This window comes from Eurypyga helias, unplaced genomic scaffold (assembly GCF_000690775.1).
Source record: "Eurypyga helias isolate BGI_N326 unplaced genomic scaffold, ASM69077v1 scaffold7006, whole genome shotgun sequence".
Taxonomy (NCBI): Eukaryota; Metazoa; Chordata; class Aves; order Eurypygiformes; family Eurypygidae; genus Eurypyga; species Eurypyga helias.
In genome coordinates this window covers 42,295-65,415 of record NW_010254613.1, presented here as the reverse complement: position 1 = coordinate 65,415, position 23,121 = coordinate 42,295, and the positions used below count along the sequence as shown (strand labels likewise).

Genomic DNA, 23,121 nt, shown 5'->3' with positions numbered 1-23,121 from the left:
CAGGTGGTCTTTGTTGTGCCTTGGACATATAGGTATACAGACATTTACTTTTAAAAAATAGTGTAATATTGCCAGTTGCACAGATAAATCATAAACATACAATTTTTTTCACCCAGGTCTGAAGAATCTCCTTATCTATATCAAATGAGGTTAAAATGAAGTAAAGATCTGAGTTTGAAGGTCGTATTTTAATATAAGAAAAAAACCTCTTTGCCAATATACATTACAGCTGCAAAATGAACTAAAATATGGAAAGGATTTAAATCTCCAAGCTGTTTTCCTTGGTTGGTTTTTTTTGGGGTTGGTTTTTTGTTTGTTTTGTGTGTGTGCGCGCCATGGAGAACAGTGCTATTCCACAAGATCTTTGCCAGATACAGTAAGAATAATTCGCAGTGATGCAGGTTTTGTCTGGTTAGATAGTAAAATGCTCTTTTATTGTTTATAATGAACTGTGGAGAAATGCCGACCTAAGTTTGGATCCCATTGTAACGGGCACTACTCAACGAGCAGCCTTACCCGAGTCAAGCTGTTCATAGATGAAGGTCCTGAACTCACTTTCTGTCATGACAGTGTCCTCACTACACCTTTTGAGTTAAAGGCCTACGGAACACAGCAGAGCAGGTAGGTAAGATAAAAGTGACCCGAGTAAGAAGGTAATTACCAATTACCACTTAGGGGGGTTGTATTTTGTGGTGTATATTTGTGGTGAGTTAATAACAACTTCCATGGTGGTCACAACTGATACTGCCCTGGCTGTTGATTTTCTAATGCATATTTTTCCATTACAGTAATGTGAGTACGTACAGCTATACACCATGTACAATGTGTCCGCATGTGTGTATGGATGTGCATGTAATATTCCAGATCTTTATCATCATGTCAGAACACATAGAAAAAATGTCAAATTATGTGGCCATATTTTACCATTGGTGTGCCACAGAAAAATAAATTATTTCAGCTCAGATGAGTAAGTAAAAAACAGCAGCATGGCCTAGTGAATCAGCAAGAAAACAGTTCAATTGGAATTTAATAACAGGGGAAAATGCTGATAATAAAATAAGGACCTCTTCAACTCTCTATTTTTTATAACAGTCCTGTGGTAATCGAAAAGATGCAAGCAGGCAAAGAAGAAAAAAGAAGTTTATAGGTGATAGTAATTTATGACCGTGTACTAAGAACAGACACTCATTAACCCTGTGCATAAGAAAATCAGACTACATTAGTGGGTATCATATTCAATACTTTCTGCACAAGAAAAGGAAAAGAATTGAGCAAGAGATAAGTAAGGATTGTAATCTCAAACTCAGAAGATTATATTCCTATATGCATTCATATAAGATCACATAAAAATGCATTAGTTCAGAATCAGAGCAAAGCATCAACAGGGGGGCTGTTAATAATAAGCATCAATCACTTGTTGAAAAGAACATAGCAGTGCAATCGTAATGAAAACAATGACAGATGACAGAATGTCAGATATCAAATTTAAAAAAAAAAAATCAAACTCTTAAAAAAGTCCAAGTGCTTAATCAAGATTCCACACAAGTCCAGGAGAGATTTTCTACTTACTGCAAAGAATGCAGGATTCGATCATGACCATTTTTTTTTATTTAATAGGTTTAATGGACGACATACTGAACGTAAGGTAGAAATTGAGGAAGTTGAAAAGGTCTAATATATATGCTAATCAGAAATTTATATAAGTTTATCAGGAATACGTTTCATCAGCGATTCATCCTGGCACAATCATGGTTGAGACAGTGGCTGCAAATAAACCAAATGTTTGTATGTTTCAGCAAGAGCGCAGGGAACAAGGAAAGAAACATGGAAATGAGTGAACAACTGGAAACTTTTGCCTTGCGCTCAGAAACATTTAGCAATCACTCCATATACTTATAAAAAAGATAGTTCAGGAATGGCTTGATGACATGGAGTACAGGAAAGTAACTTTGATAATACAAAGCATTTGAGGTGATGGATGCAGTAAAACCCCCAGTATCTGAATGCTGATATTAATTATATTCAGATTAGAAATAAAGTTTATCTTTTGTTTTGCTGGTTTAGCAATGTGTCATTGATCATGTCAAGCACATGCTGAGCACTGTAGTTAATTCCACAGCCCTGGAAAATGCTCAGTTAAAAACAGGTTCTTTTCTAAAAATCCTTGTTGAAAAAAAATTCTGAGAAAGCCCTTGGCAAGAGCTCAGACTGAATAGTTAGGGTGGTCCTTTCTGGCCTTATATGCCATCAGTATTTGGGCTTTATAATCACATTGTTTTTGTTAGAAAAAGATCTTAAAATAAGTAGATTTTGTAGGATGCAAATACCAATAAATGTAAATAAAGAGGGAATAAAAATGATTGTTTCAAGTTCCAAACCTTTCTTAAACTGTTTAGTCCCATATGTTCATTCTGGATCTCAAGAGACTTTTTGAACATAAAAAGTACATTCTGATCTCCCATGCTCGTTCTGCTTCCTCTTCTGATTGGCAAACACGTCCTGTTCCCACTAACAGTTCATATACGTGGGGATGATATGCCCTAAGGAATAGCTCATGCTACCTTCTATTACGTGATTCTGATGGTGAAAAAAACCCCAACATTACTTCCCTGTGGTATAACTAAGGTAAAATAATTAGTGATAATCATACAACTTTAGGTTTCTTTTGCTGTAAAGTAGCTGTGGCAGGTACTAGCTTAGCTAACAACATGAGAAATTTATAGTGAATTGGGATTTACTATATTTATCTGAGCTACTTGAATTCTTGGTATTTGCAAGAAGTGTTATATTTATTTTGCCAATAAAATCATGTAGGTATATGCTGAACTGTCTGTGGGCATGGAAAATCTGCTATAGATTACTTCATTTTTTTCTATTGAGATTATAGCAAAATTCCATTAGTAAAGCTCTGGGAAAAAAAATATAAAAAATAAAAGGAACACTCTCAGATTAGTCTATGTATGCTAAATCCATGATTCTTGTCTGGCAATACCTTCCCTTTTCTTCCAACAGTATTAAAAAATCTTCCATTGCCTTGTCTGTCTCCCAAGGAATACAGTTCTAACACCTGTTCTAATTTTTTCCTGCCTACCTGCTACCTCTCTTCTTCCTTGCTGTCTCCTTCTTTGCCTGATTTCTACCTGGTTTTCCAAAGCATCTCCATCAGGATCTTTTTCTCTCCTGTTATTTTGATTTTACCATCCCCACTCCCCTTGCAGAGCACAGCTAATTCAAATGCATTGGTTTTTTGCTTTAGACTGTAACAGCCAGCCTTGATCCTCTCTCTTTTCATCTGCCACCTCTTCCATCTGTTCCACAAGCAATGCCAGCCTTGACTCCAGCGTTGTTTTTCATTCTCATCATGTTCTTATTCCTTTTTCCTTGCCGACGTCTATGTCTGAAATATGAACCCTACACCCATTTTTCAGGTCAGTTCTTAATCATTGGAATTCCTCTTTAGCCCTGAATCTTTTCTGTCACCTGTGAGAAATGTATTACTTGTTATTCATAGCAAAAAGTGCTTTGGAGATGATGAAGACATCCGATTTCATATACTAGTGGACTGTACTCTGCTGAGGTATGGGACTTGTCAAATCGCCTCTCCACCTCAGTTCCCTGCATTTATAAACAACGTTAAAATGTTAAAAGGCAAATACAAGCTGAAAAGAATATTATAGTCCTGTCTCTGTTGACATATCTGGGGTGCACTTTTGTTATTACTCACTCTCTGATTTCTACTCTCTTGTGACTTGGGCCTTCTTTCTGTACAGCAAAGGCAATTACCCCAAAACCAGGAGTTTTTTCCCTCAGCAATTATTGCACCATGAGGTGATCTCACATCTTCAGAATCCCAAGAGATGACACTGAGGAGCAGCTCCGGATCCACAAGTTTCAGACAGATTGAAACCCAAGGCTGATATGTGCCAATCATCATAAAACCTTTGTGTACGGTTGCTCAAACATTCCTTATGGCTGCACTTCACTTTGTGAATAGTGTGAAGTTGTTTCTGTCATTGTAGTGAGTGAGTTGAGATAGTATTTTGAGCAAAGATACTGGACAAATACTAGCCCCTGGGAAACAGACCATGTAACAAGAATTCACAGCATGGAGGGGGCACATTTTTGGTTTAGTGTTTCATTCATAAAAACTATCCATAAAATATAAGCCTCCTCCACCTAACTTAGAAACCTGGAGAAATCAGCTGACCTTTTCCATATTTGAACCTGTTGCAAATCTGTTATCTTGACAAGGTCAAAGAGCATCAGTGACTTGATTTTTTTTGTACCCCAACAAAGTAAAATTAGTTCATAAGCACTGAACTCCTATAGAGAACGGAAGTTCTGACAGCGGTACTGCACTGCTAGTCAATACTGCAATGTGTTTTATGACCTCACGCAGCATTCAGGGTAGCATTCACATAAGCTTTGCAAAGATGCTTTCCAGCACAGAACTAACGAATCCCTAACTGGTACGCTAGACTCCTTAACCTAAGTTAAAGAGCCTCTCTTAATATTCCACCATGCAGGAGTGAATTTCTCCTACTTAAATTCTTATCCAAAACAGTATCTGTACGATCTCAACATCCTGTGCATAAGGCTTTGAGGCCAAGAGCCCTGAGCAAGCAGGAAAGCTGCAATGACAACGCTGGCGTTAACCCTGCTTTTGGTCAGGAGACCAAACTGATCGGGAGCCAACCCAGGCAGGGGGAAAGGGCAGTGTGTCACCTCTGTCCCTTGGGGCTGGAATGCCCAGTTCCAGGCTGCTCAGTAGAGCACAGGCAATTTGGCTAGCTGTCAACATGGTGAGATGTATGATGGTAGCAGTCTGTTTTGTGCTCCCTCCACGGTAAAGTAGAACGGAATTCACTGCGGTCACCAAGGGAGTAAATGAAACCTTCTCTTGAACCTAACAGAAGTATCAGAAGGGACATGGGCATCAGTTTCCCTTTATACCAACACCTCTGGTTACAGTCATAACCACTTCACACTGAAATGACCAAATAATATGATTTCATGTATCCACAGGTAGCTGAGAATTAGGTCATAGGTTCACATTTATAAGCTAATTGTGTAAAGCTGCCTTTTTTGTTATTTTCTTTAATTATTTAATTGTTTAATTTTAAAAAGGAAAAAAAAAATAGACCCTCAACCCTTCTATTGAAAAGAGAGATGTTCATGTTATAGATTTAGTTTAAAAAATGGTTGTGTTATTATCGTGAATTTCATTTAGATAACTTTTATAGTTTTGTAATTTTGTCAGGGCTTCTGTCACTAGGAAAATAAAGGGAAATTTAAGCTACAGTGAGTAAGAGATTAAACACCAATCAATGAAACGTACCCTGTTTTGTTTTTCATAAAACATAATATAAAAGTTATATCAATCATAAAAGAACACTTGAGAAAATATTAAAATAACGTATTTTATGACACAAATAAGTAAGAGACAAATTGTGCTGTTGCAGAAATCATACTATAGAGCTCAAGCACTTAGAAACATTAAACATAAATTAAGATGGAGGAATAAATAGAATTACATGAGACAAAATAATAATTCCTTTCTTCAGAAAGTATCCAAAATACCATAGAAGATATAAAGTTATTTCTTGTTCTGTTGTTGTTCAAGTACCCACGCAGATATTTTACACTACTGTCTGAAAAATCACATCAAAAATAGGATGTAAGATTAAAAGGCCTTGTGATCTGAAACATCAGCCCTCTTACCATTATCATCACGATCTTTCAGCAAGAGAAATATTATTTAGGTTCACCATTTACTTGTTTGGCATCAATAATTTTTACTTGGAGAAAATCATCTTGTCAAGAAAGAGCTCACTCGAGTTATCATGGAAATCTACAGAGTTGTGCTCACCAGAAGTTTATTTTTAGTTCTGAAAAACCACTTCAGTGGTTCAGTCCCAGAACTAGTTCACAGCAGCACAGATAAGAGATATCTTTACTTTCACCTCTGCATAGGCATATCTTGCCAGAGATTAGTTGTGATAAAGCGTGGTGTTAACGGCAAGCTTTTATAGAAGGAAAAACAAGAAACCAAAAATGTAAGAAAATAGAAACAATTCTTATGAGGCACTTAATTACATACGTCGGACAAGAAATACATCTACATCATAGTAAATAGGCAGAAAATAACATTATTTTAATTGCATAATTGCTTTAAATATAGGCTTTAATTTCAGACCTTATACTAGAAAAATTTCTGCATATATCATCTGTGGCATTAAAGACAACCTAAATGATGCTGCTTGCCTTTACTGAAACTTCTGTGTTACAATGGAAAGTTGTAACAGATTAACTTCTAGCCATTATTAGAGTCTATGTAGTTGCCATTTAGCCTGAGACTTACCTCATTCCCTGCTAATTGCATTGCCCCACTAAGACATGTGCACAGAGATGATGTGCGCTGGCAGCTGCGTACAGAACGATTTTAAACCTATGGTTTCCTTTCATTACACCTCAACACACGCAGCACAACACATCAAGGGCGGAAAGAGACAAGCTGATGGGATTTCAAGGGCAGTCCAAAGACGGTACTGAAGAGTACAAAGCAGCCACCTAACCTTGAACTTAGAAACATCCCTATCCTGAGTCTAAACCCACAACAGAGAAAAACAACCTGCGGACAGAGAACGGATTTACGCCACAGCTAGTATTATGCGGACTGACAACAGGTGAATTTGTACAGGGATCCATCCTCTCTCCCAAATCCTGCTCGTCCCCAACCTGTCACTACCAGCTGTAGCTACTGTAAATACAGCATTTATGCTTTTCTGTTAAATCAAATGCATCTGCTAGTGTGATCTCACTTTCAACATGTGAATTTTGAACTCACTTTCAAGAACTAAAACTATAAAAAGTCTTCACTGACAGTATCTGAAGTAAATACGAATACTGAAAGGCATTTTCTGGAGGAGAACCCTCACCAATGCTTGCCTGTATTCTGCTGGTCTCCCTGTGATTTCATAGCACTAACAAAACAGGATCTTAATTTTATAGGTTGGTCAGCGATAGCAAATAGATGTTAAAGACAATGAAATGATCTTACTCAAAACACACAAGATCTCCTTTAGAAAAAACACAGGAAATCTGAAGCGATCAGACACATCTAACCTCAAAAGTGTATCCAGAATCATGTTGTTCTTACTGATGTTTTCATACCAGCATCGTAGGAATAGTTCAGATTTTCTTTACAGCCAGAATAGTTCAGTTGTTTGAGGCAGTTAGGGAAAATCACAAATCTCATAAGCACTCTGAGCACTACTGTTGAAGAAGATAGCAGAATGTAATACGACTTCTTCGCAGCTATTGCGCCGCTGCGCATAAAAAAATGGCTGTAGTATAAATGTCATGCTTTGGAGTGGAATTTTCTCCATTCATCATCTGATTATTTTATAATTTCATTAATTATAACTCATCTCAATGCAGTGCCTCATTAGAAGAACAGACAATTTGGTGTTATTGACAAACGATTGTGTGATACATATGGATAATCATTTAGAGTAACATGCCATGAAATGACAGTGAAGCTAAACAGATTGAAAATACTACCCTTCATGGGCTCCTGCAACCTTTTGCTTTTGAATGTCAACCATGAAAGGAAACCCTGCTTCCTGACAAGAGCAGTGCTGGGCTCCCGCTCCACCCTGGAGAAGGCAGTAAGCAATCCGCGAGACAGACAGATGTGTGGCACTCACTTTTAATGTTCTGTATATAAAGCAGCCCCCAGGTGATTACATCTACGCTGCTGTTGGATTACTGTCCTACAAATGAGAGGCTCTGTCGCCTAATGTGAGCTTCCCACCTCAAGGACTCAGCAAACAAACCCCAGGAAATATATCCACACCTTTCAACATCCCTTTTATGAATTCATTTACTAGTCATTAACATAGTATATGAATAATTAAATAGCATCACTAATATTAACAGTCTAGAAAAAAAATGAGATACCAATTAATCACTGTTTTTCTTTAAAAAAAATAGAACTTATTGATTACATTATATGTGACAAAATTTGTTCTGAGCTTGCAATTGAAGGAGCTACTCCAGCATGTGATTTAATATCCTGGGGCCCACGTAGCTCATTCGGTGTCATGGCGGGGGATGATTTATTTTACAAGGAACTGAAAAAATACATGGTATGATGTCGATGTACTGGGACGATACTTGCAGAACAAAATAGTAATAATGGAAGGGGGAAATACTAGCAAGTTATTAAATCCTGACAAGCTGTTTTCATGAAGGCTTAGTCCTAAGAATGACATTATATTAAATATGGGTGTGTATGCATATGTACATTAAACTACAAATTAATAAAAGTACTGTTTTAAAATATACAACTTCTTCCTGTTTTTCTGCAGATTCTTCTGTGGAATTTGGATCCAAGGAAGGAACTGTGAAGTTATTTTAAGAATCCTTTTTAGAGATCAGAAAGTAATAATATTAAAGGGAAGAATGTATACCTGCAGTGGGTTTCATCCTCCTCTGAGAGTAAATCAGAAAGAACTTCAGTGTAAAGTCAATCTAAGTGTGGGGGGATATCAGGCACTTGAAATCAGAGCCAGACTGCTGCCAGAAATGCTGAGATAGGGTGAAGACAAATACAGGTATCAGTGCTGTATACCACACAGAATCGATTATTAACAATGACTGAAATAATTGTTATTATTTGCGTGCATTACAGTAGAGCTGTAAGACAGTGTACGACATACAGATTGTTCTTCATCCCAGCCACATCTGATCTAAACAAAAGGTTCTTGGCATCAGGAAAGTACTTACTTAGGAAAGTAGTGTTCTTACCATCTATCATTTGATGCAGAACATAAGAAAAGAGAGGAAATAGTATGCCAAACTTGCACAGGAGATCTGGGGAAGGGACACAGGGCTCTTTTTTGTTGCTGGGTACTGCACCCAGCTACTTACATGCGATGTTCAAACTTCTGCTGCACATGAAGCCCTGCCTTCAGTCAGGCACCCTGCACCAGCCAGCTAACAGCAGTCATTTCACTGCTCGGTCAGAGAAGAAATAATTTCATCGATTTTTTGCATGAACTGGCAGAAAGACCACACTACAGGAGAGCATGCTGGTGAGGTGCAGATCTGAGGTCAGCATGGACAAGACTACCTGGTCTTTTCTACAAAGCTATATTTTTCTTTTCAGCCGAGAAATGAAAACTGTTGAAAGATTCACGTTGTCCTGTCTTTTAAGGCTGGAATCTCCTTTCAGCCAAAATAATTTATTCCAATTGTCAAAGCTCATCAGACTCTCAGCATGAGTCTTGCATAAATGGATTTATTCCTGGCTGTTTCATTTGCACACTCCATGAAATTTTTTTCCACCTATTTAATTTCATCAAGACTTTCTTCACAGAGACTAGTAAACTTGATGCAAGAGCCCTGTATTGCAAAAGACACGATCTCTTTCTTATATCCCTGTGGGAAAAAAATAGGATAAACCACAATAAGCTTTAACAGTTCATATATTCAGAAAAATTCCCATTTTAAGATGTTGTTCCTGAAATGGGAACAATATGGAAGCATACGATAAATAAAGCAATAAAGCCATGCTTATGTGTAACAAAGTGCTGCCAACTTGGATACACATTTTCTGTTTAAAATCTCCCATGGTGAAATTCACAATATTCTATATTCTACAGTACTGGTGTAAAATCCTCCCATGAAACCACAATGTCTGGGATTATTACTATGGTGTCGTTGTTGCTATTGGTCTAAAAAAAGTGCCTCTCTGTTGCAAGAAAATTCATCAAGTGGAGAATGAGATGAACAGGTTATTGCAGAGGCGCAGGGTTTGGGAAACCTGGCTGTTTTCCGTTGCCTGGCTTGCACCAAAGGCAGCTGTATAGGGCAGGTCCTGCGCTGGGAGGAGGACTTGTCATTGTCCATGCGTTTACATCCAGAGAAAGCAAGCAGGGACAACACGATCCTCTCCTGCTGTTACGCACATTTGTCTATTCATTTAAGAGATTTATTATTTTAAGAAGTTTTCACCTCGGGGAAATAACCAACTGGAAAATACGATGAATTAATAAATAAAGACTAAAGTTTAATTCCACGAAGGAGATTATAGCTCACGGTGGATGTGGTATATCGTTTGTGTTTGCTCGAATAAAGAAGATTGTTTCCATAATAGCCTGATCCTGAAGCACATCCAGGAGGGGAATGGAAGCAGAGCTGACTCAGAAGCTGACACAATCAGACAGATATTTTAAAAAGCCTATGAAGATTTTACACCCTCCAGTAGGCTGAGGCTAAACAGGATTTGTCAGAAGCGGGAGCAGGTAGCAAGATAGGCTTTGTCAAAAGCAGAAACCAATGCTGGAATGGTATTGGTCAAAACCATTAGTCTTTACAGTTAGTTCCTGTCAGTATTATGCCTTTGAAATAGCCAGTCTTCAAATTAATGTTTTCCAACGAGCTGGCCTTTGGGAGTCAAAGAAACAAACAAATTAATCTGAAAGAACGAGCCTGCCTGAGACACTGATAAATCTGTTATGACAATGTAAGGCTTATTAAACACTGAGAAATGTTATTTCCCTAGCCTCTGGGTCAAATGCAAGTTCTAAGGTTAACAGAGAAAATCAACAGAATGACTTTTTTTTTCATATTCTGCTTTTGACAAGAAATTCATTATTTGATACACTTTAAAAAAAATCAATGCATGTCGTGAGGTGTTATCCAAATAACACAATATTCTGAGTTATAGGGACATAAATGGGATAGAACAGGCAGAGTTAAAATTTGAGAAGAAAGGGAGTCCCAGGTCTCCTCATATATTGCCGTTCGTCTGTTTTTGAACATCAGCCCTGTTTTGCTTTCACGAACTCCGTCAGTCGCAGGCGCGATCTTTGCTGCGAGATGAAAGGTAGGCTAGCCGAAGCGCATTGCCGAGGAAATAACTCAGTCTTGATAAAAGGAGTGCTTTGCAGAACAGAAAAGCTAAACAGTGCTATTGATTATCATGATGCATGCTACAGCGAGGGAACATGGAAACACAGGGGCTGCCTACACACAGCTTTTGCTCTCAGCATCGGTCACAGTTTCCGCAGGGATTTTGCTTGCAATTTATGGTGTTAGAGAAGGATTCTTCTTCACTGAAAGATTTCTGCAGGGGGCAGTGGTACAGCAACTTGACCTGCTATACTGAGGAGGGTTTTTTGTGCCCAGAAAGCTCTTGAGTTTGCTTCCTCAAGTGAAAAATTATTCCCACTGTGGATATTCATCGAAAGAAACAGATGTACACAGATACATATGAAAAAAAAATCACACTATCCACTGCCACAGCCTGAAGAACTCACCAGGTGGAGAACAGTTATCCAAAACCTTATCCTTTCTACTCCACAGTCCCCATACTTCTTCCTTTCAAAGCACGATATGTGGCTTAAGCAACTGCCTGGTGGGTTAGAAACTCTCAGTAACCCACACTGCCTTACTGGTGGTTTTCCGTCACTGTAAACCATACTTTCAGGGAAAAAGGGGAAAGACAGTTAATTTTCTTGTACTAAAAGATATGTGCTTAATGTACCTGCTGTCTCTGCGTGACAACTTATGGTGCCAGGCAGGCTTTAGATTTTCCTCAATACTTCAAAGAAAAGTTGACTAATGAGCTTGAAGGCCCCTCAAATACCTTCCCTGTTTGGAGGGAGTCAGTCAACACTGTTCTCCAGAACCCTAATAGGCACCGATGGTTGAGAAACACCATGCTGGAGAGCAATCAGTGTCCCCACCCAAACCGCCACGGACAGCCCAGAAACCAAAAAATACTTTTGTAGACATAGTCTCGATAGTCTCCCTAGTCTCTTTACTCTCATTATTCATTTAAAAGGTTATGATCCAATAACCACTATCAGAGTTAGGGACTTGAAACAGAATGGGTCTTTTAATGTGTGAAACTGATAGTCTTATGACCTAGACTCAGCAGACAACCTCACTCATGCTCAGGTGGGTGAATCCAGCTCATTCTTTTACAAGTGTACTGGTTTGGGAAAATGGGTTTCGTTTTTGAGTCTAAAGGTGAAGAGTCTTGTCACTACACAAAACTGAATATGGCAGAAATCCTGTATGTCATCAAGAGCCATAGAGAGAACATTTTACAGTGGCATCTTTCACATAACCAGTGGGAGAAAATAATTCAGTTCCAGCACACAGTGCGTCATACAGCGTACATCTACATTTCGCAGACACAGGCTGATAAACACCCACACGAGCTAACTTTAAACCAACTGTTTGAGAGTAACAGCCAAAGCAGCATAAAGCTTTGTGGGGGTTAACACCAAAGTATATTTTTTCATTTCCTACACCAGCAGGTAGGCTTCCCAGCCGGAGGTCGCCGTTACCATGGCTACGTTGCCAGCCCTCCCCAAGTCAGCTAGTTTAAAGCTAATTTGGATAAGCCTGCATTAGCTTCAGACATTTTAGGGACTGCAGTGTAGGCATATTCATGGCAATGGAGGGTTTTCAGAAGGATTTCAAAATAGCCATATAATTTTTTTTTTAATGGCTGCTGACACTATTACCACTGATGGAATGAGGGCAGGTGCTGGGAGGTAGAGGGGCAGCAACCTCCCTGAGTAAGTCAAAATGCAAGGGAGTGCTGCAAGCAGCCCAGATTGATTGTGATTTATTTGATACAATGGTACAGACAAAACTACATTGGTGAGAATTTTATGTCTTTAAAACTGCATTTTGTTTTCTGCATGTTCCATTGTTTATTCAAGTGTAGAGCTTCTGATGAAAAGAACTAGTTTCTGTATCTTTCTGACACCACAGATAAGCTGAACTCTATGTTTTTTTTAGTAATTCTTTATATTCATATTTTAAAAAGGTAACATAGCATATTATTACTCTATGGAGCAGTTAAATTGTTAGACACAATTAAATTGAATAGTAGACACAAACAAAACTATTATTCAATCTCTCCGTATCTGAATTTCTTTTTTCTTTTTACATTATCTTCCCTAATCCTAGAATTAGTACACCAAACCATCAAGTAACGGTGTCCTACCATTCCCTTATCTGCTACACTCCGCATTTGTACTCATTTCAGCACTAAGCTATCTCGATAGCCTGAAAAATCACATGACATTGCATTTATTGAGGTTGCACTCCCTTGGAAATAAATAATTTTTTGTTATCTATTCTATGAACATCCTCAGCACAAGTCATCCAATAACCATAACGGTAAACTGCTTTAATTGAAGCAGAGACCAATGGTCTCTGCTGTATTATAATGTTTCTTAATAGATTACCTTAGCAGCTACAACAGACTGCTTAAGTAAATTACTCTCTCTCTTCAGAGTGAAACATTTTGAAATAAAGATTACTTGTAAGTGCATTTCCTTCAAGATGATTATGCAGCCAGATCAATCTCTCCGGGTCGTGCTCACTGAAATGACCCCAGCAGGCAGTGTTACTGCTTTCTCTTTAGTGGGTAATAGGGCACTGAGGATGCTCTCCCTTTTCCCACACATTTCCTGTTCCCAAGTCCAACTTAATTTGAAGTCTGTGAAGAACAAAAGCTGCTTGGCAATGCTTCCAAGTGGTCTATCTTCTGTACACTGTGCTTACAGAAATAAACTCCCTTCCTCCCCCCAAAGACAGGCCGCTCACATACATCACCTCAGCTAGAATTAACGTTAGACTGAAAAAAAGAGGAGGTGCCAAGAAACACCACAGAGCTGCTCCTAAAATCGAGTGTCAAATACGACTCAAACCAGCATGAGAAAGTAAGGTGTGGATTACTCCACACAGTACATTTCACACATCCTAACAGGGAATTAGGGCAGAGCAGCTGTTATACTTTTCAAGTTACATCTTGGCTCATTGAATAGCTTAAATTTGTGGATGCAGTTAAGCAATGGATTAATTAATCTCCATGGAAATTCCTGATGCAGTGTTTGAATGTGTTCTAAAATCTGGAAATAGATATCTAAAGGGCCATAACACTGTGAAAGAAAGGAATGGACTATTTGGATGCTACACCATGATGCTTAAGAGCCAAGAAAATACCAAGTATTTTTTAAGAGTAGAAAAAAAAATTTGTAACTCTCCTACCAGCCAATAGTAGAACTTAAAGTAAATGTCAGCTGAAACACAGATGGTCTCTCCCTCAAAAACAGATTTTGCTGTATTGCAGTTTGTTCAGACATCATGACTAGTTAATCTAGTTACTAACGTGTGATTCATGAGCCTCACCTTAGCTACTACGTGAATGTCTTAATTTCTACAATTTTATATTCATACTGCCTCGCAAGTTCCAATAGCTGTCCATTGATTTTATGTCCATTTCTTTTCATTTTATTAATATTTTTTTCCCTTCATATTATCAATATCAAGTAACATCCTATACTGCTAATACAGTTTTATATTTGCACCTTCTTCTGGAAATGAGTCAACAGGCAGAATTTTACAACTAGAGGGTGCTGGAGGACCATAATGCGATATGGTATGCAAAACTCTCAATGACCTTTAGTGTAAAGAAGAAAAATAAAATAAATCAATTATTACTGCTCAGTAGGACAACTTAATATATTTCGAGGTAATATAAATACTGCAATATTATCTAGTGTAAGTAAAAAGAAAATTAATACTTTATAGCTGATAATGTTTTATTTTAAATTTTGTTTCAAATTTGCCGTTAAACTTTGCTTCTATCCCTAGTTTTTGTGCTGTAATAAACTAAAAGCCTTTACCTTAACAATATACATTCTTTTTCTTCCTTTTGTGTGAGTTGGAAAGCAATTACAGTGTATTATTGATTAAATGTTTTATGATAAAACACAAAAGCTGTCAAGTAAGCAGGAAAGCAAGAAGGAACAAAGATTAATTTAACAATAAAATCTATAATTGAGATTATACAGATAGAATGTGGACATTAATTACAGATAAATCATTTCATAAGAGTTCTAACAAGAAAATTATCTTCCAAAATTCATATAATTTTCAACACAGGGTAATTATTTTCTTGCCTTCCAGTACCGTAAGAAAAAATACAAGTATGAGAATAAATGTCTATAAATATAGCACTCTGATTGTACATAAAAAAATTACCCCTCCCTTCCTTCCTCTCTTTGACTTATCCTTATTGCTTCTTAGAGTTTCTGACAATTCTGTAAATACTTTCAACAGACAGAAATATCGAAACTTTGAACTAGACCTTAAAGATATAATTTCCCCCCACGCTGTTTCAACATCGTTCAGTAACGTCTGGGATTTCCCTTCCATTTCCTTGGATCAGAAGGAAATCCAAAGGAGAAGCTGTGGCCACCTGGTAAAGCAGGTCCCTGAAATCTCCATGAGAATGGGGCCAGGAAATGGTGGAAAACACGTGACCACATTCTGAGGAGCAGATCTTTTCAACCCAAACTTGAATTGCAGCAGCCAGGCTGTTGATCACTAAGTGCCAGTGGTTAGGACAAACCCTTGGGTGTGTGCAGGTCGGCCAGATGCCCAGCGAAGCCAGCATGGAGGGCTTTGCTTTTTTTTATATTCCCTCTTTTGATCTTCTGATTGTGCAGGCTGAATGTACATGGACAACTTCCATGTGCTGAGCAATACCCAAGTGATCTGACAGTCGCCTTGTGGCCTGCATTGGCCCAACACATCCTGGATGACCTAGAACTCCTAAAATCACAGAATGGTTTGGGTTGGAAGGGATCTGAAAGATCATCTAGTTCCAACCCCCCTGCCATGGGCAGGGACACCTTCCACTAGACCAGGTTGCTCCAAGCCTCATCCAGCCTGGCCTTGAACACTTCCAGGGATGGGGCATCCACAGCTTCTCTGGGCAACCCCTTCCTGTGCCTCACCACCCTCTCCGGGAAGAACTTCTTCCTGATATCTAATCTAATTGTGTCTGTTTCCACGCTATAGAAGGTTTCCACATATTCAATTCAGTCTCTTTCTAGCCTATGAGGAGCCAATAATCTGTAATTCCTTTTGTGAACTACCAAGTTAGTGAGAACTGTCTTATTGTCATATTTTAACTAACTGTGGTGACCCAGCTTTACAAGCGGAGACATGCTTCTCTACGGCATGCTCCCAAGGGCTGATTTCTACACGTTCCCAGGGAACACGCGCTGCTTGGACGCCTACATGCAAGCAGCTCTCTTTTGGCTTTGTTTCACCTCGTGACTTGCCCTTATGAAGGGATGTACCCTGGCACCCACAGGAGACCACAGGTCCTGCCCTACTCACCCCGAGGAGATCATGAATACGTAGCCTCCATGTCATAGGGTTTCCTCTGGAAAATGGAGAGCGGTCTCCTGTCAGGACCTTATTCTCCCAAAACAGCAGCCAAAGCAATGAATTGGTGAAGGCAGCCACTAATTAACACATAGGCACAAGGGCTCATGGTATATTTATGAGTCTTAGCCCCTTAGACCTTTGGACATGTCTTCACTTCTACTGGTGGCAAGGTGTTAGCCTTGGTCATCTGTGCTACAACAGGCAAACAAGTACAACTAGTGGTAAAAATGAGATTTCTTTTTGACAAAAACTGGTTTGTTTAAGCTGAAAGATTTCAAGGGAATAAGCAAAACAAAATGAGTAAGATGTATACAAAGCAACAACAAAGAAATTGTGACTTAAATAGTGTGGGCTTGCCAGACCCTACAGAAGATGAGCCAGAGGACAGACTCTCATAAGAAAGGATAACATAACCTGACACTGAACTGCATCTGGTGATGTCTCTCCAAAACTCCTGATACCTTTAATCCAGAAAGTGGCCTGTTCGGTTTTGACATATTGTATCTAGTTTGTGCCTAAGGAAACAGCAGTCAAAATTTAGCCCAATGTTTTATTGTCAGCATATTATCACACACTTAAGTGTGCCTGCTTGATGGACACAAGTGTTGGGTATTTTCCTAAATGAGCTGATTTTACAAAATTAATAATTCACTGATCTTTATTTTTCCACATAGACAAGATCAGCTTATTCAATGCTGCCTTCACTTAACAAAGTCTAAATAATGAATTACGTTAGCTTTTTCTTCAACAGTGCCATCTAAAATCATACAAGAACAAGAGGTTTGTTTGTTTTGTTTTGTTTTTCTCTGGAAGTCAGCAGAAAAGCTGTTAAATACTACATATACTAGAATACTGATTTTAATTATACTCAACGTGCACATCAGTTTCATTGTCAGAAACACTTTAAATCTCTGCATGTTACTATAACTGAAGAGCGTTATTCAGCTTTATAATGTAGTATGCATTGTCCTTCATATATATTCCTGAAGCAGGATGGATGCTGTACATTTATATACAACGTTGGTCAGAGAACAGACATTGCAGTGTCATGCTTTCATTCAAATTTCAGATGCCATATATTCAGTACAATCGCATGGCATCAAAATGCAACATATTGCTTTGCAAATGCAAATAATTTCACACAGTGGCCTTCATGACTGGGAAGGGGTAATGAAATGGGATATATTTTACACATATGAAAAAAATAAATAAAAGATTTATCATAAATATATGGACCAGTATATGACATTGAAGAACAAGAAGCAAAAAGGGAACAGTGCTCTTGCATAAAGATCGATTCTCTTTGCTGCTGATGGAATAACAGGCTTGGGAGGAGGAGGCTTCTTGTTGTTCTTGGCTTGAGATTTCCCGAGCCCATTGTTGACTTCAATGGGCTTCCCATAACAGTCATAATTCGATAATTCAAAATCCCTTGGCAAACTTCCAACGATGCTGAAATCATTGGATCTCAGATCAGATTTCGAAGTGCAAACTTTTTTGCATCTGGTCTCACCAACCTATGAAATGAAAAGTGAGGGGAATCATGATCTACTCACCATATTTTATTAACAAACTTGATGCAGCTGCTAGAGAACACTGCAAACAAACATATAGGAAATTACTTGTTGATAAGGATACATTACATCAGCTTAATTTGCTGAATGGTTGCATTATGAAGTACTTAAGGATGATCAGTCAATCATATAAACTAATCCAAACATTCATAATAGTGTAATTTTTCATGCACAAGGTGCCTCATGCTATGCAACCTGCTGTAGTTCGACTGCTTCATTTTAAAATGATAGAAAGGGAAAAAATATTTCTGCAGAGAGTATTCTTGGAAATTGGTTCTGTGTTGATGAACCTGCAGGACAGATACTATTCAACACATTTTTCTGAGGTTTGGAAGCTATAGTCAGAATTAATCCTAAAATTCAGTGTTTGATGCAACAATTGAAGTCTGTTCTGGTTCTACACAGCAGTCTGCTCAAGATCCTATATCTCATCCTAGGGTGACCGCCTTGTACGGTGAGAAGGCACTTTCCTTGTACCTGCAGTCCTTGGTGCCTCTCTAAAGAGAGGTAACAAAGATGTGACACCGTTCTCAGCACTTCCCATCCGTACACTGGAGAACTGTGCAACTGGGAAATCTAAATCCAGCAACTGAATACCTGTCTTTCCTACAGCCCTGTAGGAAAGCTCTTGGGGATCAAGTACTACTGTGCCACTGGGTAAAACAGGTGAATGATTCTCTCTTACAGACCAGACAATTGTACTGGAACAGACAAAGAAAATGTAGAAGAAGAAAAGTATTTAGTGCCCTTCATTCTGAAGTGTTTTGGTGTGTGTGTTTGGGATGTTTCTATAATCTCTTCCTTGGATTTTATAAAGTCTATATTTCATGTACAACAAACCTCTAGAAGGACCATCCCCGCACTGTTTAGGGAGCTTGAAGGGATGGGGAGGCTACTTGCAAGGCACTGTGCTTTGTGACTTGGGTAAATCTCTCCCAAAGTCTCATTTCAATTAGACTATATAGTAAATCAAGAAAAAAAAGAAGAAGAAAAAAGAACACAAGTTATGAAACTTAACTGCATTATTAATAATGCCATTTGTTCACATATATCACCTGGGAGTTAGTTGGAAAGAATCTGGTTCACAAATCAGGTTATACACATGGGCAAATGACATTAACATAAGTTAATAGGCTTCCTGGAGCCACTGATCCTCTAAAACTTGGTTCTTCCAAACTCTGTCTGTCCCTCCTTCCCAGCAGCCTCTCACTCCTCCACAACCCCTTCAGGCATTTTACTCTCAGCTATCTCCACCTGTGGTTTTCCGCAGTCCTAGGCTGACAGTTCAGAATATTTGCATCATCCCATTTTGTAGCTCAAATAATAAGTGAAATACAGTACCCACAGTATCAGACTTACAGATGAACATAAAACACTCTGGATAATATTATAAGCCTCTCTGTGACAACTCACAAGGTATCCTGGATGAAAAGAACTCAGGCAGTCAAGAAGAGACTTAAAAGTCAACTGGGGCTATTACTCTCATCACCGACAATGCTGATTCTGGCGCAAGGTGGAAGAGAAGCACAGCACTATTCCCTCAGCAATGAATTGTGAATCCCTCCCCAGATTTCCCAAACACATTTCATAGGAAAACAGTAAATTCTGAAACCCATGCACTAAAACTGAGGTGCAGTTTACACAACAAAATCAAGATTACAGGTTATAAAAAAGAAAACGAAAATAGGTGTTCCATGATAGTAAGGCAAAACTACATATACAAAAGTACTGCAACTGTTTCCTAGTCATCAAAGAGCTGACAGCGTGGAACAGTGTTCAGTACTGGAGTAGCCGGGGCAAACTGCCTAGTAAGGTGGTGACTGAGACACGTATGAACACAATGATGTTACCCTGAGTGACATGGGGGCTGTCAGCCAGTGATCCAAGAGGTTCCTTCCAATCAGATCATACCCAATGATGTGGGTAATAAAGATATAAAACAGACCCTTGTGCAATAAAAGGGTAACTTGCAGGACTGAGGTGCATGTTAACTGAAGAGTCACAGGAATATTACACTTTTGCCATGGTCAAAACTAGTAAGAATTAGTAAGGCCGTTACAAGAAATAGAATCATGGATGAAATTATAAGCCTCCTTTTGGATCTGCAAACTTGTAGTCCACTCCTCATACTACCAGCAATATATTGTAAAACTCAGTGACACTAATTGTAGCCTAGGCACTCTCATTTACAATACAGAATATTCCTGTTCCAACTGCAGTATCTAAGAGAATGCTCCCCTAAGGGGTGTGTGTGACAAGTTGGCTCACATTCCCTCCCGGGACAGAAAACTGAGGGAATGGCTTCTAGGTCACCCCTGCCTTGAGAGCAGAGGACTGTTTGTAGCATGTTCACACAGAGCTCTGCTTAGTTTAGTGTCAGCTGGAGTACTGATTTATCAGGGTGACACCATTTCCCTTGTAAGAGCAACCTGGCCCAAATTTTTCTTTTAAAAATAATTTCTTTCATTTTCCTGGGCTTACAAACCTAACGTGCTCTTATTTTCTATATTCAGTCACTGCCTGGACATATTTTAAAATTTTTTCTCATACGTCTCTTCAACTCTCAAATATTTCTGTTGTTTTAATCCCAATGTGCTTCAGTTGACCTACAGATTTTCCTAAACAAAGTGAGAAATATATTAAAAGTAGTTTATCTGCTTTTCATTCGTTCTGTCCTGGTTTGCGCCAGAAGCATAATGATATTCCTGACACTTACCAAAGGCTGCAGGAACCATTTCTGTGGAAAATGATACCACAGGACTTGATTTTAGGGTACTACACTGAAGACTTGTAAGGAAAGTAAAACATCATTAAATGTCATATCCTTTTGACTTCATGCTGACACTGAACTTGGCCCTGGAAAACAATTTATATCATTTGCTTTACCCTGCCCCAGCACCTGGTCTATGGCTTCTCACCTGCAGGGGGTGGGGAGCAGCAGTTTGGGCAGGGAAGCCTGCTGGAAGAGTGCAGAGCCTCCCCTCATTCCCAATGGAACTGGGCAGCAGCTCCTTGTCCCTCAGGCATGGAGTGGGGAGGTGGCTTAGGAGAGCATGGGAAGGTGACGTGGCTCTTGGGGCTTGGCCCAGAACACAGACTTAGTTCCTGTTTCTCCCAGGGCCACCTCGTCTAGGTTTGGTGTGTTGGACAGGGCACCTGCCTTTGGACGAACAGCTCTGAAATACCTAAAAATTTCTGACTCCTGGAAGCCAGAAGGCCCCTTGGGATGATCCTTTCTCACCTACAATTCAGGCTGACCGGTGCTCACAGACAAGCTCAGCCTACATGCCACTGCAATGGGACCACACCCAGCTCAGAAAGCCTTTCTGGAGTTAGGGGAATAATGTGTTAAGAAAATGGGGAAAGAGAAGAAAGAGGTGCTGTGTGTGCAAGCCAACTGGCAGGGAGGGAGAACTAACTCCCCATCGCTGCCTCTGCTGCTACTGGTGCTCCTCATCACTCTCCACATTTACTGTCCAAACTATTTACACTATATTTTCCTTTAAAAATATCCAGGATGGAACATTTTTTCAATGACCTTGTTCCCCACAAAGAGATGTACCTTATTACTAACCTGAATTTATTTGGCTTCAGTTTTCAGTCACGAGGCATGACTATAGTTAGTCTGATTAACTGCAGGTACATACAGGTGGTAACAAAACTAACCTTGATTTTGCATAATTCAGATGATGTAACCAGGCTGATGTATGAAGCCAAGTCAAATATTAAGAGTTTCTTACCTCCACATCATTGCCTCTGTCAACCTAATTGATAATCTTTTAAAAAATTATATTCAGTTTGATTAAATCGATAAACACACAGATCACCTTTAATTTCACTAACCCATTTAAATTTATTAGCTAGCATGGGCCTGGATTATGAATAATATTAATGATAATTAATACTTATGAATAATAATTATTAGTCAGCCCCCTGTTAGCTACGCAATATTTTTCACTGATTGATGTCAGGCTTATAATTATTCATGTTTAAGCCACTTAGCCCTTAAAAGTACTGGCACAAAGTTAAGTTCTTGCTGTCTTTTGGAACCTTCCCAGTTGTAAACGATTTCTTAAAAAATCAACATTAATATTCCACAGCATTCAAGGATCAGCTCTTTAAAAAATCATAGATGCAACTTAAGCTGAAATCTTGATTGTAAAGTGTCTAACTTTAATAGCTAGTGTTTAACATCATTAGCTACTGTCAATGAAAGCTATTCCATCATCTGATGGAATATATCTGACTTTTCCCCAAACACAGAACAGAATATTTTTTCAACACTTTCACCTTTCTGTAATTCTTGATACTTACAGCATCTCTATCTAGCATTGGACCAATACTTGTTACTGGTTTTAGTATTCTTGCTATATATGCAAAGTAACTTCCTATTGCCCTCAACTGTGCTAACCATACATCCTTTTTGTTACCTACACATATTATCTACACCTATTTTCTGGATTTCAACTAATTTAATTTAATTTCTGTCAACTTTTCCATTTGCCAGCAAGCAGAAATGAGAAATGCTTGAACATGAGTTTAGTTTTCAATATTTGGAGAGTTTGTTTTCAACTGTGCTGTTCGTGTGGGTTTTTTAAAATTAGTATAGCTTTCCTTCTGGTCTGTAGAAGTTTTGAACATTGTTAGATAGCTCATCAGCATCATTCCTATTTTTTGTTTAAGTTCTCCCACCCCAGTGAGAAAAAATAGTTTCATATTTGTGAAATCTGTCCTTTCATGACACCAAAAATATCAGGAATCAATTAAATTTGTTTTGTGCAAATAGAATAAAGATCCTTTTCAACTGACTGTTCATCCTGTGATCAAGTCCTCTTTATCTGTCAGGAAGAAGTGTAATATAAAATGTCATCATTTTGGATTCAACAATTCTTGAGAGCAGAAATGTATCGTCCATAATTTCTAGCAAAGCTTCAAACAAGCTATAGCACTGGCAGCCTCTCAAGCTCAGCATGTGTCCCTCGGGCTGAAGTGCCTTCTTACTGTAATGCAGCATTCTCTGTCCTACACAGCACCTCTTCTCTGCCATAAAACCATCTCTTGTGTTGTACTCAACCTCATTTTGGCATGCAGATCTGTCACTAGTGCTGCCAGTTGTGTAAGAATCTTCCATACAACATGGAGTTTTCTAACACACTCTCTCATTAATCTTCTCTGCATTTGTTTTATGTTTTTCTCTGGCTCATGCCATAATGATAGATGCAGATCATCAATAAAGTAATGATTGTTTAGCAGTTGTGTATATTCACACTGA

The 23,121-nt window shown here is 38.7% G+C and overlaps 1 protein-coding gene across 2 annotated transcripts in view; it reads right to left on the bottom strand.

Moving 5' to 3' along the window:
• Positions 1-16,919: 16,919 nt before the first annotated feature.
• Positions 16,920-23,121, bottom strand: part of GLRB (glycine receptor, beta) — a 47,581-nt gene continuing 41,379 nt past the window's right edge. For both annotated transcript variants that reach the window (XM_010153053.1, XM_010153054.1), the window contains one exon: positions 16,920-17,792. In XM_010153053.1, the coding sequence (XP_010151355.1) occupies positions 17,496-17,792 (297 nt within the window). In that variant the 3' untranslated portion in view covers positions 16,920-17,495. The remainder of the gene's footprint in view (positions 17,793-23,121) is intronic.